The sequence below is a fragment of the Microchirus variegatus genome (genome assembly GCF_963457635.1).
Source record: "Microchirus variegatus genome assembly, chromosome: 14".
In the NCBI taxonomy this organism is placed as follows: domain Eukaryota; kingdom Metazoa; phylum Chordata; class Actinopteri; order Pleuronectiformes; family Soleidae; genus Microchirus; species Microchirus variegatus.
This window is the reverse complement of record NC_139815.1, coordinates 10,148,081-10,162,551: the sequence shown is the minus strand read 5'-3', so window position 1 is coordinate 10,162,551 and position 14,471 is coordinate 10,148,081. Positions and strand designations below refer to the sequence as shown.

Genomic DNA, 14,471 nt, shown 5'->3' with positions numbered 1-14,471 from the left:
TGAAACAAAAAAGCAGAGATGTCCACAGGTGGCTCTGGGAACACGAAGAGCTGAACTAATCGGCTAGTTCACTAGCTGAGAAACTGGACACATTTCACCCAGGTGGTCAGATCTGAGGAGATTAAACAGACTGCGCGGAGTCTGCACAACAATTATGTTGTAAAGCAACATGGCCTCACAAGGTCTTAGACATGTCCACCTGGGGTCCATGTTCAAGGTCAAAAGGCAGCAAGATGAGGATATTATATAAATAATATAGCATTTACTGTAGAGCCATAATTCTCTTTCTTCATCACAGTCTGAGAGAAACGTTATATGTTGCTTACCAGTTGTTGCACTCCTCCTGCAGAGTTTGTCCAGAGGGGTAAAACATGCCGTGGTACTCACAGGGACAGTCAGACGGCATCACACACTCTCCATCCTCATAGATCAGACCTGAAAAAGGGACAAGATAGCTTTATATTTGGGATAGGTGGAAGTATCAGTAATGGAGTAGTAATGCACAGTATGTCATTTCTGCTCAATCAAAACAATAACAAAAGACCTGCGGTTTCACGACATTGGGAACTTGGAATGATTGGATTTGTTGTCTTATTTAGCTTCAGCTTTACAGAAAGAGCTTCACTGGCAGACAGTGATGTGAATCACGACATTAAAATAAACAGTGTTATTTATTTCAGTCATGGGGTAATCTAGCTAATTACTTTTCAGTTGTTACAATGCCAGTTGTAATGATTACAGATACTATAATTAAGCTCACTTAAGCTGTTTTCACATCATCTGGCCAACCAATGATGACGCAAACAATCAAGAGACACGCGCAGAGATGGCAAGGCCAGCGAATTCTAAGGTAGCGTTTTTCGAACAGTTTAATTGTGGTACAATTAGAAGCATAGTGATGATAATATCTATAAGTACATTTAATAGGCACCTTGTCTCACATTGTCCCACAGCAACATTAACATAGTGCAGATTAGTTTACAATGTGTTCTATTAATTAATAATTGATAAGTGACTATTAAGTGTCCATTTAATTTATGAAATATATTTTAATATTCATACATTTGAATGTAAAGTTTCATGGGGGGGGGGGGATAATCCAAATTCTTTGACATATTTGAACATTTAAAAAAGTAATGCAATAGTTACTTTCCATGGTGACTAGTTCCTTTTACAATGTAGCAACTCACTTACTAACTTACTGAGTTACTTTTTGGGAGAGTGTTTGCTTTGCCTTGGAAGTTAAAAAACGTAGTTAATAGCGGATGACGTCAATAAATGATGACCAAAATTGAATCAGAAACATGGATTTCTATGGATATGAAGGGTGCTGGAAAAGTTGTGGGTAATGTAAGTACACTACTAAACAATATATAACACAAGTCTCATTGTTTTTTTTAATGCAAAAAAATTGGACTACATTAGACACGATATGAATTAAAACTAACCATCTGGACAGTAGCACCCGTCCAAGCAGGCCAGCTTGCTGTCTATGCACGTTCTTTCAATGTTGCAGGACCGCGGGCAGCAGCTGATGCATTCCCTGTACTGCAGACCAAGAGGACACTGCTTCGCTGGTCACAGAAATGAAATATCGCAAATATGTCAGAAACTTTCTTCTGCAGAGACTGATATATGATAAATATACATATATATATATCTGTATATAGGAAAGATAACACCCCAAGCCAATTGCAGGTAAATCATGGGGGGGGGGGGATCATAAAGCTCAATCTCAGGATAATATTTTAAGGAAATTATAAATGATAACTGATACTTACTAATAAATTATGGCTATGTACGATACATTTTAAAATGTAATTGACTTTTATGGACGCATTCGTATGAAATAAGGAGGTCACACATTATAATGTTTGTGTTGCTTTCATGGGTGGCACACAGCGGACGACGTACCACACTGAGGAATGTGTCGCCTCCAGTCGTGCAGTGGGTGGTCAGCGTGGGCACAGGCTCGGGCGTACTCGGTGAACACCTGGCATACCACATCGCCGCTGGGACCCGACCTTTAAACAGAGAAACACACAGAGAGGAATGCTTTGAGAGGAGCCAGGTGACTTTGTGGACACCAAGCCAGGTAGACTGAAATGATCTTTAAGTGAGCACCTCAAAGAGATAACATTATCAGACTGTGGATGAATAAATATGCAAACTATATCTAAAAAAAAAAAGCTTTTGTTGTAATTTTACACGTCTAAACACTCTGATATGGTGAATTAGTTTGTGAAAAGGGAAAACTGTTGACTTTACAGCTGGTGTCTGTTCCCAATCAGCCAACAGATTGCCGAGGCTAAAGTTACCCTCAGAGGGAGCGCATGTTCATGGACCAAAGCCATTAAAAGACACAAATGAGAAACCAGAGGGTGCTCACGGTCTTCTTCATGGACATGGAAAGTTATTTCAATAGGGTGAACCCTGCTTATTGAGATGAATGCTTGTTTCCTCTCTGGAGTCATTAAAGTGGATGTGAATCTGTTGCTCTTACGTGCAGAGGTCATTGGAGCAGCTGGCCATGTACGACAGTGGGCTGACAAAGTCATGGCAACTCCGAAACGGTGGATCCAGCAGCATCGTACACACCTCCTCCACTTTCTGCAAACATGAAAAACAGGCAAAACAGAACAAGTTTTTCCTCGTTATTCCAATAAGAAGAAGAACAGATTTATATTCGAGTGTGGGCACATAGAGGCAGGGATGAGTTAACATTAAAGGTGCATTATGTAATAAATCTAAAGCAACTGGTCATAAAATCCTCCTAATATGTCACAGAGACTCAGGAATAATGTTCATATAACAAACTGAACTCACCAACAACAACAGTAGAGCCAAAATATTTGCATTAAAAAAAATCTTTTGCAAACTGCAAATCATGTTTTGGCATGTGGCGCCACCTACCACCGTCTACCAATCATTGCAGTCAGTAGAGTCTCAGCTGCCGAGCAACCACGGGTTGCCAGTTACGTCAGAAAACGAAACCTAAAAGACCTCAGTATTTTGAATTTGAATGTAGTAACCGTTTTTGGCCACATTCTTACATATGGCACCTTTAAGGTTTAAAATAGGCAGTAAGGCAACATGAACAGTGTCAAATGTGTACAACACCAAAGAAGAAAAAGACAAATTCAACCAGGTAATTCCCAATAAACATTTAAAATCACATTAAATAATAACAATTAAAATAAAGTACTTTCAAAATTAAAAACTCTACTTTTCCATTAGACACTGTGTTTCGTATCTGTATTTTTAGGGTTTTAGTGAAAGAAAAAATGCAAACCAAAAACACACTTTGTTTTCAAATATTCATAGAATAGAATAGACGCCTTTATTCTCTCACTGTATTAGTATTAGTGCTAGAGTAAAAATACTTTATCTTTACTGCTTAAGTTTTTATCAGGCTCTTTACCAACAGCACGTGAGCATCAACTGCAGCACAGGGTGAGGAGAAGCCTGAAGGCACCATGGGACATTGGGCCTGGTGAGGCTCCGTCTCTACCCAGCTGTTACCGAACATCTCAATCTCATTCGTCAGCACACCTACGGGAGAGAGAGGAAGGATGAGAGACAGAGAGCGCGTATTTAACTGGTGCATTCAAGGACAGTCAGGTCGGTTACCCTAACCCAGAGGGAGGTTATTGAGAGCATGTTATATTTTTTCACATTCAGATTTTGATGGGACACAAACTTGTACTTGAAGGTGCAATAAGGTGCAATACTTATCCAATACCTGGAATTGGACTACATAAGTAAGGCAGAACAATTAGGATATGACGGATATGACAATGTGATTTATTTTTGTAACATCAACAGTATTCACCGTGATACTGATTTAAAAAGTGATGGATTACCAGAACATTCTAAAATATGAACTACTCTAGTCTACCCTAATGCAAGACACACACAAAAACACATAAATTGTTTCCTGATTTCCATAGAACACAGAACAATCAGTAATAAAACAAATAAACTCCAACCTGCTTTAAAAATGACACAGTTTTAAATGGATGCAGTTCTGATGAGCTGTTGTTAGGCTGTAAGTGACGTTGAAGTGAACTTATTCTTGTGATAATAATAATCATATCCAACATATCAACCCTATTAAGACACTGCTTCTTGATTAATTCTAAATCAAAAAGTCAAGTCCATCTCTGTCATTGCTCCTACACTACTATATTTAGACCGTAAGTGGAGCCACACGTTTGTTGCTGAAGTAAAAAAGTGTCACTGAACAAATCCTTGAACAATTGTACTGATCAGATTACAATCTTTGTGTTGTGGCTAAGTGCTTACTGATCACAATCTGACCATGCATGTTCAGGTCGATTCATGAGACAGAACTTAAAACAAGCTAAGCTGTTCCTATAAGCCACATGGTGAGATCGTCGGAGTGATAAGTGACGTTCAACATCACACCGCAGTCGCACCGTAATTACTTTAAACGAATCGACAGCTTCATTTACAGTAGCTTCACATCTAGACGGAAGAAATGACCCCACCATAACTCGTCCTCAGGTCATCCTGGACGTCTGCGTTGAAGTTTCCACACAGACCGCACGTTCTGCCCACAAAGTCCGGACTGAGCTGGATGTAGACGGAACCGCTGCGTCCCTCCCAGGCGAGCGTGAAGCTGTGATGCAGCGTCACCAGAACGTACTGGGAGATCTGCTCCAGCTGCAGGTCGTGGATGTGATGAGGCAGCTGCAACCTGAAGCCAGAGACCAAGATAATATAATAGATGCGTTTTTTATCAAGATGTTTTCCTGGGTTACACTGCTGACCTTTGACCATTAAAGGTTACGCTGGTGGCGTCTAGCCGGACTTCACCCTCCCAAGGCAGGAAGAGGCTGAGCGATCTTTGGCAGGTGTAGGGGGCGGAGCCACAGCCCGGGTCATTATGGACCTGTAGACAGGAAGATCCAAAGTAGAACTGTAGGTGACCATTCATGTGAAAACTGTTGCAGTGCAGAGTGTTATTTATCCATTCATCCTTGAAGCCGAGAGAGTGATTTTATCAAATGTAATTGAACTCCCTACAGGTGTTCCTTCCATATTGCACTCACAAAAATATGAGGTCACCATGACCTTTAGCTTTGAATCTATAGTTCATCTGATTTTTTTTTTAGTTCTGACATTAAAGAGTGATATGTTTCATTTTACTTGGACCCTTCTACACTCTTAGAAATAAAAGTGCTAAGTAGAACCATATAAGGTTCTTTGGCTTGTGCTTTTTGTAAAGGTTCCACCTGGAACCCTTTTGGAGGGTTCCACCAAGAACCCTTTTAAAATAATTTATTCAGGAAAGGGGTTTTAAAGGGTTCTCTGGATCAAATGGTTATTACTGGAACCATTAGCGTTACCAAGAACCCTTTGAAAAACCCTTTGTTTGGGAAATGGTTTTTCAGAAGCAAATGGTTCCAGGTAGAACCTCAGCTCTTGTAGTAGAACCCTCTTGGAACCCTTATTTCTAAGAGTGTAGGTTTCTAATGCTATTCATAATAGCCTATAGTACTAGTACTTTAATGAGCAGATGTCACAAAGTGCTTCACAAAGTGATCTTTTCTATAGATAGCAGGTGCAGCAGAGCAGCAAATAACTACCAGCTCATGCACAAATGGGGGAAAAAAAACTGTAGACAAAGAAAACTGGGCATCAAAACCTGGTATAAATGCTGGAACTTGGCCATGAAAACTTTTTTAAGGCATTCCTGGACAAAGTCATCTATTTTAAAAAAAAGTCTCTGCTCACTTTCTGCTCACATTGCAGTTTTTGTTCATGAAAAACCTGGTGTTAGTAATGATGTCAGTGTACATTCAGTGATCATCATGCATATATGGATATTTACATTACCCACTTTGGTTTTAGTCTTCCCGTCCACAGCTACAGTATCTGTTGCTCTCTCAGAGGAACAAAGTCTCAGTCTGATGCAGATGATTTCCAGGCATAGCGGGTAATTGCGGTATTTAACGGTAATTGACTCTAATAACCAGATAGCTTTCACTAATCATCAGAGCAAGTCTTATCCTCAGGCTAAGACGGACGGTGGTTTGGAACAGGAGTTCAAACATTCCACAACTGGAATCAGGCATCAAAATACTGGACTAACCTGAACAACCATGCCGGCCTGCGTGCTTTCCTCGCAGTCCTTGAGCAAGGTGTACGTGCATCGGCCGGGGAAGAAGAAGTAGAGGCCATCGAAGGTCTCAAAGTTGTACTGGCCCCACGTTCTGCAGGTCATCTCTCTTTCGAATCCAGGATTTGGGACTGAATTTGATGAGAGAAAAAGACGACTGTCAGAGCAGTTTTTCACTGTGTTGTATAGATACTGTGTGTAGTTTACCTGTCTGACATCTGTGTCCAGTCGCCTGATACAAGCTGCAGTCACATGTGTCAGACTGAATGCATTGTCCTCCGTTCAGGCATGGAGACATACATTGCTCTGATGGGAGAAGAACAACTGTCACACAATTATATAATTAATGATTCATTAGAAACGTGTACCAAAGAATAACAGCAACGACTTTTGGCTTTTAGGTTAAATTGAACTTTGTTTTATTGTGCAAATACACTCTTAGAAATAAGGGTTCCAAAAGGGTTCAGAGAACCCTTTAAAACCCCTTTCCTGAATAAAGGGTTTTAAAAGGGATCTTTGTGGAACCCTCCATAAGGGTTCCAGGTGGCCAAAAGGGTTCTGCTATGAGGACAAGCCGAAGAACCTTATATAGTTCTACTTATCACTTTTATTTCTAAGAGTGTAGCAAACACACAGAAAATGTGTTTAATAATTATACTACTTTATCCAACTATATCTGTGATTATTGGGTTTATAAAAAGACAGAAAACAATGAATAGAACATAGAACCTAGCCCAAGTGTAGCCCAAAATGTAAAGCTGTTGTTTCCTATCAAAACAAGCTGTGAAATTAGCAAACATTGACGAGGGAGAAGCTATGAAAAAGACTCAAAACAGTTGGAAACTGACAAATTGTTACATCCAGTCGCCCATGTTGTAATCCGCTGTGACGCACATCAACAATAAGAACCGCTGACTCAGATGACTACGTTTGAGAATCAGTCGGCCACATGCTTAAGCAAAATTTGCCATCTGTCTGACAGCGAGGCTCCGACAAACGTCCCAGTCATTGAACGCACCACTAAACACCAAATGATGGCTCCCCATCCTGCGCTAACACCATCTGCACAGTGGACTTACAGGTTTGTCTGCCCAGTCAGCCATGTCCCACACAAGCACAGGTACTATAACGAGGTTTGTGGAGGGGAAAGTATAGTGATACCTGAACATAAAAAAACTACCTGCCTGCTGTTCACTCTGTCAAACAGACAGCTGGACTGTTGGTCACTTTCAACCCATATTTGACAGCATCAGGATGAAATTACATATGATTCACTCTTATTTTATTTTACCCACCAGGGAATCTGTGTTGGCTACTAGTCTGAGGAAAAGCTTGGGCCTGAATCATCACCTGGTCAGGTAATAAAGTTTGGGGGCTTTTTTGGTCAGGAACAAGTGTATGGATTTTGATTACATCCATGCTTTGTCCAGTTGTTACTTCTGCCTTGACTTAACTGTATCATCATTTACACAAAGCTTCTTCACTCACTCAACATCCTTGTTAAACCCACCTGGACTCCTGCGCAATGACAACCTCAGGGTTTCCTTCACATGCCTGTTGTGAAGTGAATTATTAGCTGGATGCTCCTCTGGAGAAAATGATCCACTAACTGGTGACAATAAACCAGATGACGAGTGGTTTGGTTGTTCCGAGCTGGTCCGAGACTGGTCAGGCTGTTTCACATTTGACTGTGATGTGGTATGAGCTGTTAAGCTGTATGACACAATAGCTGGTGTTGTGGTTGTTGGTGATTCACTGGCTATGGTTGTTGGTGTTCGGCTGAATGGTGTGGTTGTTTGTGGTTCTCTAGCTGGTGTTGTGGTTGTTTGTGGTTCTCTGGCTGGTGTTGTGGTTGTTTGTGGTTCTCTGGCTGGTGTTGTGTTTGTTTGTGGTTCTCTGGCTGGTGTTGTGGTTGTTGGCGACTCACTGCCTGGTGTTGTGGTTGCTTGTGTTTGGCTGGCTGCTGTAGAGGTAAGTGATTGTTTGGTTGGTGAATGGTTGGATTTTACTGCGCCTGTTGATGACTGAATAGCTGGTGCTGTACTGGTTGGTTTTTGGGTTTCTGTTGCTTTTCTGGATGATGATGATGATGTTCTTTGGGGTGGTTGGCTAATTGGTGTTTTTCTGCTTGGTGATTGGCTGACTGCTACTGTGCTGGCTTCTATCTTAGTCGAAGACTGAATGGATGGTGTTACACTCGCTGATGGGGTGTTTGATATCGGAGTGGTCGATGACTGGCTAGGAACTCCTATCTTTCCTGGTGTTGTGCCGCCTGGTGATTGACTATCTAGGGTTATTTTTGTAAGCTGGCTCAATGGTGTTGTAGTCTTTGGTGATCGACTAGCTTGTGTGCTGCCTGGTTCTTGTCTGGCTGATGACGTGGAGGTCAATGATTGGCTAAAGACTTCTGTCTCTCTTGGTGATTGACTGATTGGTATTATCGTTGGCAACTGTCTTGATGGTGCTGTGCTGGCTGATGGTTCACTAGCTGGTGTGCTGCCTTGTGATTGGTTGGCTGATGTTTTGATAGTTGTTGATTTTCTGGGCGAGGGTGTGCTGCCTGGTGATTGGCTTGATGATAGTGTTCTTGAAGCTGTTGTGGTTGCAGATGACTGGACAGAGCTGAGGGTCCATGAGGGTGACAGTGTCCTTTCTGTGCTGGAGGACGTCAGGTTGTACGTGACTAATGTTTGGCTGACCGATGAATGACTTGAGGATGATGTGTTGCTTTCTAGGCCATCGGTCATTGTCTGGAGGTCCTTCAAGGAAAGAAACTGCATTAGCAGGTGTGTCATGCAACAGTTGAGACCATTCACTCATACTACAGCCCTAATCTGATCCTACTGAGCAATGTTTTATCCAAACTAATATATTAAATTATCATTTTCCAAATAAGTCTTGATGCTGCTAAGAGAGCAGAGTTAAATCCATGTTACAGAGCCTGATCATTTTAATTAATACCATGAGTGTAATACAATGTCAAGAAAAGCAAGTTCTGCTCTCATGTGACAGATTAATAAATAGTTGATTAATATATGGAACACCCAAAATCCCTGAGTGTTCAGAATGGTCTTTGTTTTACGCTGTTAATGCTACCTAAGGCAAAAATGAATATCTAAGATGTGATAATTGTTGAGTTTTGATAGGCAGATAGTAAATAGAAGATAAATGCAGCTTTGTTATCAAAAATCATTGGCATTTGCATCAGCATTCAGAAACCACGGCACTATGATGCTTTCATCCCACAAGGGATAAACAAAACAGGAGGGTAGGGGGGATTGGGTGAGGGGGTGATGATGAAATATTAATCGCAGATCAGTATCAATACAGATAAAGGAAATTAGCAGGTTGAACACAAATACAACAGTACACTCTTAGAAATAAGGGTTGCAAAAGGGTTCTTCTACAAGGGCTGAGGTTCTACTTGGAACCATTTGCTTCTGAAAAACCCTTTCCCCAATAACCAAGGGTTCTTGGTAACGGTAATGATTCCAGTAAGAACCATTTTGATCCAGAGAACCCTCTAAAACGCCTTTCCCGAATAAAAGGTTTTAAAAGGGTTCTTGGTGGAACCCTCCAAAACAGTGCACCTTTATAAAAAGGTTCTACCTGGAGACAAAAAGAGTTCTCCAATGAGGACAAGCCAAAGAACCTTATGTGGTTCTACTTAGCACTTTCATTTCTAAGAGTGTAGGTCAGCCCAGATGTCCTGATGCATTGACTCAATTTGAAACAAAGTACATTACACTGACATGAGATACATCTCCTCTCTATTGCTACATAACTGGTAATTGTTTTGTTCATTTACAATCGCCCATGTTTTAATAAGCAGATTCTCACGCCTTGATGGGCCAAAGGAAAAACAGACAAAAGTAACAAACACATTCAGGCTGATAGAGGCATTGACAGAAGAAGGGTAAGACAACAGAGCAGCTACTGTATATCCCTGCAGGGACTCACTCATACGTCTGTGTCTGAGGGGGGAAACACTTACACAAACACACAAAATGGGCACATCAGTCAAGGGAACAATGCCCATTTTCAGTTCATATATATATAAATAGATATGTCATCTATGTTTGTGCTCAGTCAGACCTCATGGGAAATGTATGTGTTTGTGCACAGATTTACAGATATTTCAAAGATAGTTTGGACTCAGTCAGTACAAACACAGGTAATGTCAGTGTATGAATTGTAAATTCATCAAACTCAGTGTGTGAAATGTAGACATTCTGTATAAAAAAAAATTACATTGTGTAAAAGTTTTTGTATAAAAATAGTTACTATATATTTTTTTGACTCTACTCCAGGTGTGTGTTTAGGTGCGAGTGTTGCAGGTTTTTTTTTTTTTGGATTATCTCTGACTGTGTGTTTGCTCCATCAGCACCAGTGCTCAATGCAACGGCCTACCTGCCCTCCCTGGGAAGCGGTGTCCCATTTCTGCTGCTTTATACTCCTGCTCCCGCTGTTGGGACATAGAGAACAAGGAGAGGGTTTGTTCCTGGTCACAGGTGACCCCTCCACCCCCCCCCCCCCCCCCCCCCAGTCGCACCCCCCGGCCCCAACACTGGATGTGACAAACCCCACAAACCCACCTCCATTACGGAACACACCAAACCATCAAAGAGGTAAAGACAGTTTAGATAAAATAAATATATCTGTGTCTCTAAAAACCACAGTGAAATCAAAGCAACAACAATGATTGACAACATTACTGAACAGTAAATCTGCTGGTTAGTGTAAAAAAAAAAGTAGAAAAGAGACAAAAGGCACCATTGCAAGTTTAAACATTTTACTTGTTTTGTGTGACAGTTGTCCAAAAGTCCAAATATTGTCTTTTACATTTAGGACTCATGATTAGTGATTTTCAGCCCTTGTTATCACAATAAAATGATTTGGATAATCATAATTTTGGATTATTATAATTCACAGTGTTATGCTGTGAATCATAGCATAATATGGGAAGAAAACACCAGCAGAACCACACACTATACAGCACTGTGCAAATGTTTCTTATATTATAGAGCTCTCAGTCCAATTGAAGCTCTGGTACAAGTTTGAGGTCAATTGGATTTTCAGATATAATGATGGAACCATCTCCAGAGACAAGATCGGTCTTTCTAAGGACACATCCTGTCTGCCATCGCATCACTGCAGGTTCTCCAAGATGCTCAGAGCCATCTCTAAATACTTACTGTGTTGGTTTGATTTTGTTATATTTATTTATTTATTTACTTGCATAAAGTTGTATGACAAATAACATGACGTTACATATTCTTAATCGTCAATATGATCAGATCATTTATAACTAAAACTTTGCACAGCACTGTATTGTATATAGAATATAAAAACAATATTAATATTGTACAATATATAATATAATATATAATGTAATCATATCAAATTAAAACATTTTAAATCATGACATCAACAAATGTTTATATATATACATATATATGTGTGTGTGAGTGTGTGTGTGTGTGTGTATTTAAAAACTACTCACTTTTTTAATTCATCCCATTCTGAAACGTTCACTCTCTCAACTGCCCAGGAAAGATGAGCTGAAATTAAAGACAATGAATTAATAAAAATATCAAAAGTAAATAATAAAGACAGTTTAAACTTTAAACCTGTTTAAACACAGAGAAGACGCTGAGCTGCCACATAAAGGTCAATAACTGATAATATCAGTATTTTATTTATAATTTTTTTTCACTTATGAATCTGCCTTTGTTTTTTATCATTTGCAGGCTCTCACAGGTGAACTCACCTTGATAAATTAGGAACAAATAAAACGATAACACGCGAAGGAGCCTTTTCCAGCTGCTTCTTAAATATGGATCCATTCGTGTTCCGCGGATCCCGCCGTCCGTCAGTCGGGTTTGGACAGCATCACCTGATGAAAAGCCTGCGGCTGAACTCCCGACGGTTCCTGCGCTGCTCCATCCGCCTCATCCAAGAGCGGCGCGCCGCGCGCCTCAAGAACCGCTACACCTGCTCATTAGCATAATGTATGCGCATGTGGGCGGGGCCGAGGCAACAAAGTGTGTGTGTTTGCGTGTGTGTGTGTGTGTGTTGCCTCCTCACTACTTTCATGAGCACGGACCAGTAGTCCTCATGGAGACTAATCCTCAAAACCTGGTCCTAAATGAGGCGGTTTCTGAGGTACTGGTTAAGCAACTGCATTATGTCAATGCTGTGTCCTCACTAAGATATAATGTCATGTCGTCACTAACGTCAGTTCACTGCTGTGCTAGGTATTCAAGCTTTAAGCACCAAAATGACGCACACCCATTAGAGCTGCGCCCTCACGTGGTTTGCACGCAGTAGTGCATTACAGCGGTATGTGCAGGGGATAGAGACCTTTTTTCAAATGAAACTTAATGTTTGTAAAGAAATCGGCGCTTTTTCTCGCAGCGTGCAGATCAATTATTGTTCATGCATTTTGCATGTGATGACTTACACAATGAAATAATGCCTCCATGTTCATTAGTCAGAGTCAGACATTGTCTCTGCCGAAGCATTTGCACTTTGCTCTGAACACTGGGAAACTGTGTTTATGGTGTGGATAAGTGACTTTTAATTATCTGGTGGTTTTGAAAAAGCAACTGAGGAAAAATAGCACAAAGATAAATATGTAGTGCAGTTTGGTTGGCTGGATTGACTTTAGTTCTTCACAAAACAGACAAATCTGCTCCATTTTCCCTCTGTGGGTTGACTGTGATTACTACAGCAGATTAAGTCTGTAAATATAATATATGAATACAAAAATACTTTACTCACTTATCAAGTGAATTTAGCCTTTAATCATTAAATGAACACCCATAAGAGAGGTTATATCAGTGTATCAGGTGTTTTTCAAAACCAGATATTTAAATGTATTGTGCAGCAGTGCCTCCTAACCCTTGATTTAAGTAATTCTTAAGAAAAGTCTGACTTAAAAAGAGTTTGAAATACTGTTTGCACGAACATTAGCTTTTTCAATGTCTCCAGAAAACAAGGCTTTTATGAGCCGACTGCAGCTATTGTTTCAATGCATCACAATCTGATAAAATAATCCATACTGATTTCACATGATATAAAAGTGAATTACTTCACACTTCTGCAAACATGTAACTTGTATTGGTGTGCAATTACATTACAGTACCATCTGGGGTGTTTTTCAGGATTTGTTTCTTACTGAAATTAGTAACATTTCTGTACAACAGAGACATTTTACTGTAAGTAAAAGCTAGTTTTTTGCAACTCACCTTTTCCTTCTACCAGATGAACCGTCTTCTTGTTCACTGGTGGAAAGCCGTTTTGCATCATGCATTAGAACAATAATTTCAGATAATAATAAACTATTATTTGAAAAGTGTAAAACCAATTGACAAACTTAATTAACATGAGGAGTTTTCTCTTCTTTAGCCCCAGACATAATATTGCTCATTAAACCAAGCATATGTTGATATAACTAAAAATATAAGTGGGCCATTTCACTCACATTTGAAATATTGATTATTATGTTCCAGAATGTGGTTTCAACAAAGTCCCGAGTTGGGATTTCTTTGTGTGGCGTGGCCTCTCATGTCGCTTACCAAACAGACCATGACAACCTCACCTGATCCCGAACACATCCCCATCTATTAATGTCAGGAAACACAAACCTCGAGGGAAAAAAAAAAAAAAGCTTTATGCTGCTGAAGTGACCCCAGTGTCACCCGTCTGCACACAGACTTTCATTTGCATGTGAAAGTCTGGGTCTTCGGCAGAGGAACCACTTCCTGTCTGTGGCTAAAAAGGCTTTTGACTGACTGAAGCCCTCAGAGACCCCAGCAGGGCTTTGAGTGGCCCGACCAGGTGTCTGCTTTCATAAATGGACACTGACCAGGGAGGGAAGGGGCTGAAAGGAAGACAGATTTGAGAGAAACTGTTGAGAAGAGAAATAAGAGTTTTGACATCCCTCCAACTTCATGTCTGCACATACATGAAACTTGAAAGTCTGTGTGTTAACATCTTCAAACTTGTATTTTTACATATTTTCCTACTTTCTTTTTTGGGTGGTTAAATATTTAATTTACGGGCATCATGGGCACAAAGAACATTGTTTCTTTTACTGTATATATTCTGGAAATTGTCTATTATGTACACTTTACATTATATTCTATTTAACTTTTTATATAGTCTCAGTGTTAATATCTTTTATATTGTACTTTTCTTGTTATCCTTATCTTTACTGTCTTGCTGCTGTAACGCTGTAAATTTCCCCACTGGTAGACAAATAAAGGACTCTCTTATCTTATCTTATAAGAGATTACACATGTACATGCACTGCAAAGTGATG

The 14,471-nt window shown here is 40.1% G+C and overlaps 1 protein-coding gene across 1 annotated transcript in view; it reads right to left on the bottom strand.

Moving 5' to 3' along the window:
• The window catches only part of otog (otogelin), a gene marked incomplete at both ends in the record, with an annotated part of 50,530 nt that extends 37,077 nt beyond the window's left edge, over positions 1 to 13,453 (bottom strand). The window contains 13 exons of the mRNA XM_083901051.1: positions 327 to 435; positions 1,449 to 1,574; positions 1,915 to 2,024; positions 2,504 to 2,610; positions 3,422 to 3,552; positions 4,512 to 4,720; positions 4,794 to 4,915; positions 6,119 to 6,276; positions 6,353 to 6,451; positions 7,656 to 7,833; positions 10,556 to 10,610; positions 11,649 to 11,706; positions 13,396 to 13,453. Of these exons, the coding sequence (XP_083757177.1) occupies positions 327 to 435; positions 1,449 to 1,574; positions 1,915 to 2,024; positions 2,504 to 2,610; positions 3,422 to 3,552; positions 4,512 to 4,720; positions 4,794 to 4,915; positions 6,119 to 6,276; positions 6,353 to 6,451; positions 7,656 to 7,833; positions 10,556 to 10,610; positions 11,649 to 11,706; positions 13,396 to 13,453 (1,520 nt within the window). The remainder of the gene's footprint in view (positions 1 to 326; positions 436 to 1,448; positions 1,575 to 1,914; positions 2,025 to 2,503; positions 2,611 to 3,421; positions 3,553 to 4,511; positions 4,721 to 4,793; positions 4,916 to 6,118; positions 6,277 to 6,352; positions 6,452 to 7,655; positions 7,834 to 10,555; positions 10,611 to 11,648; positions 11,707 to 13,395) is intronic.
• Between the last annotated feature and the right edge of the window lie 1,018 nt (positions 13,454 to 14,471).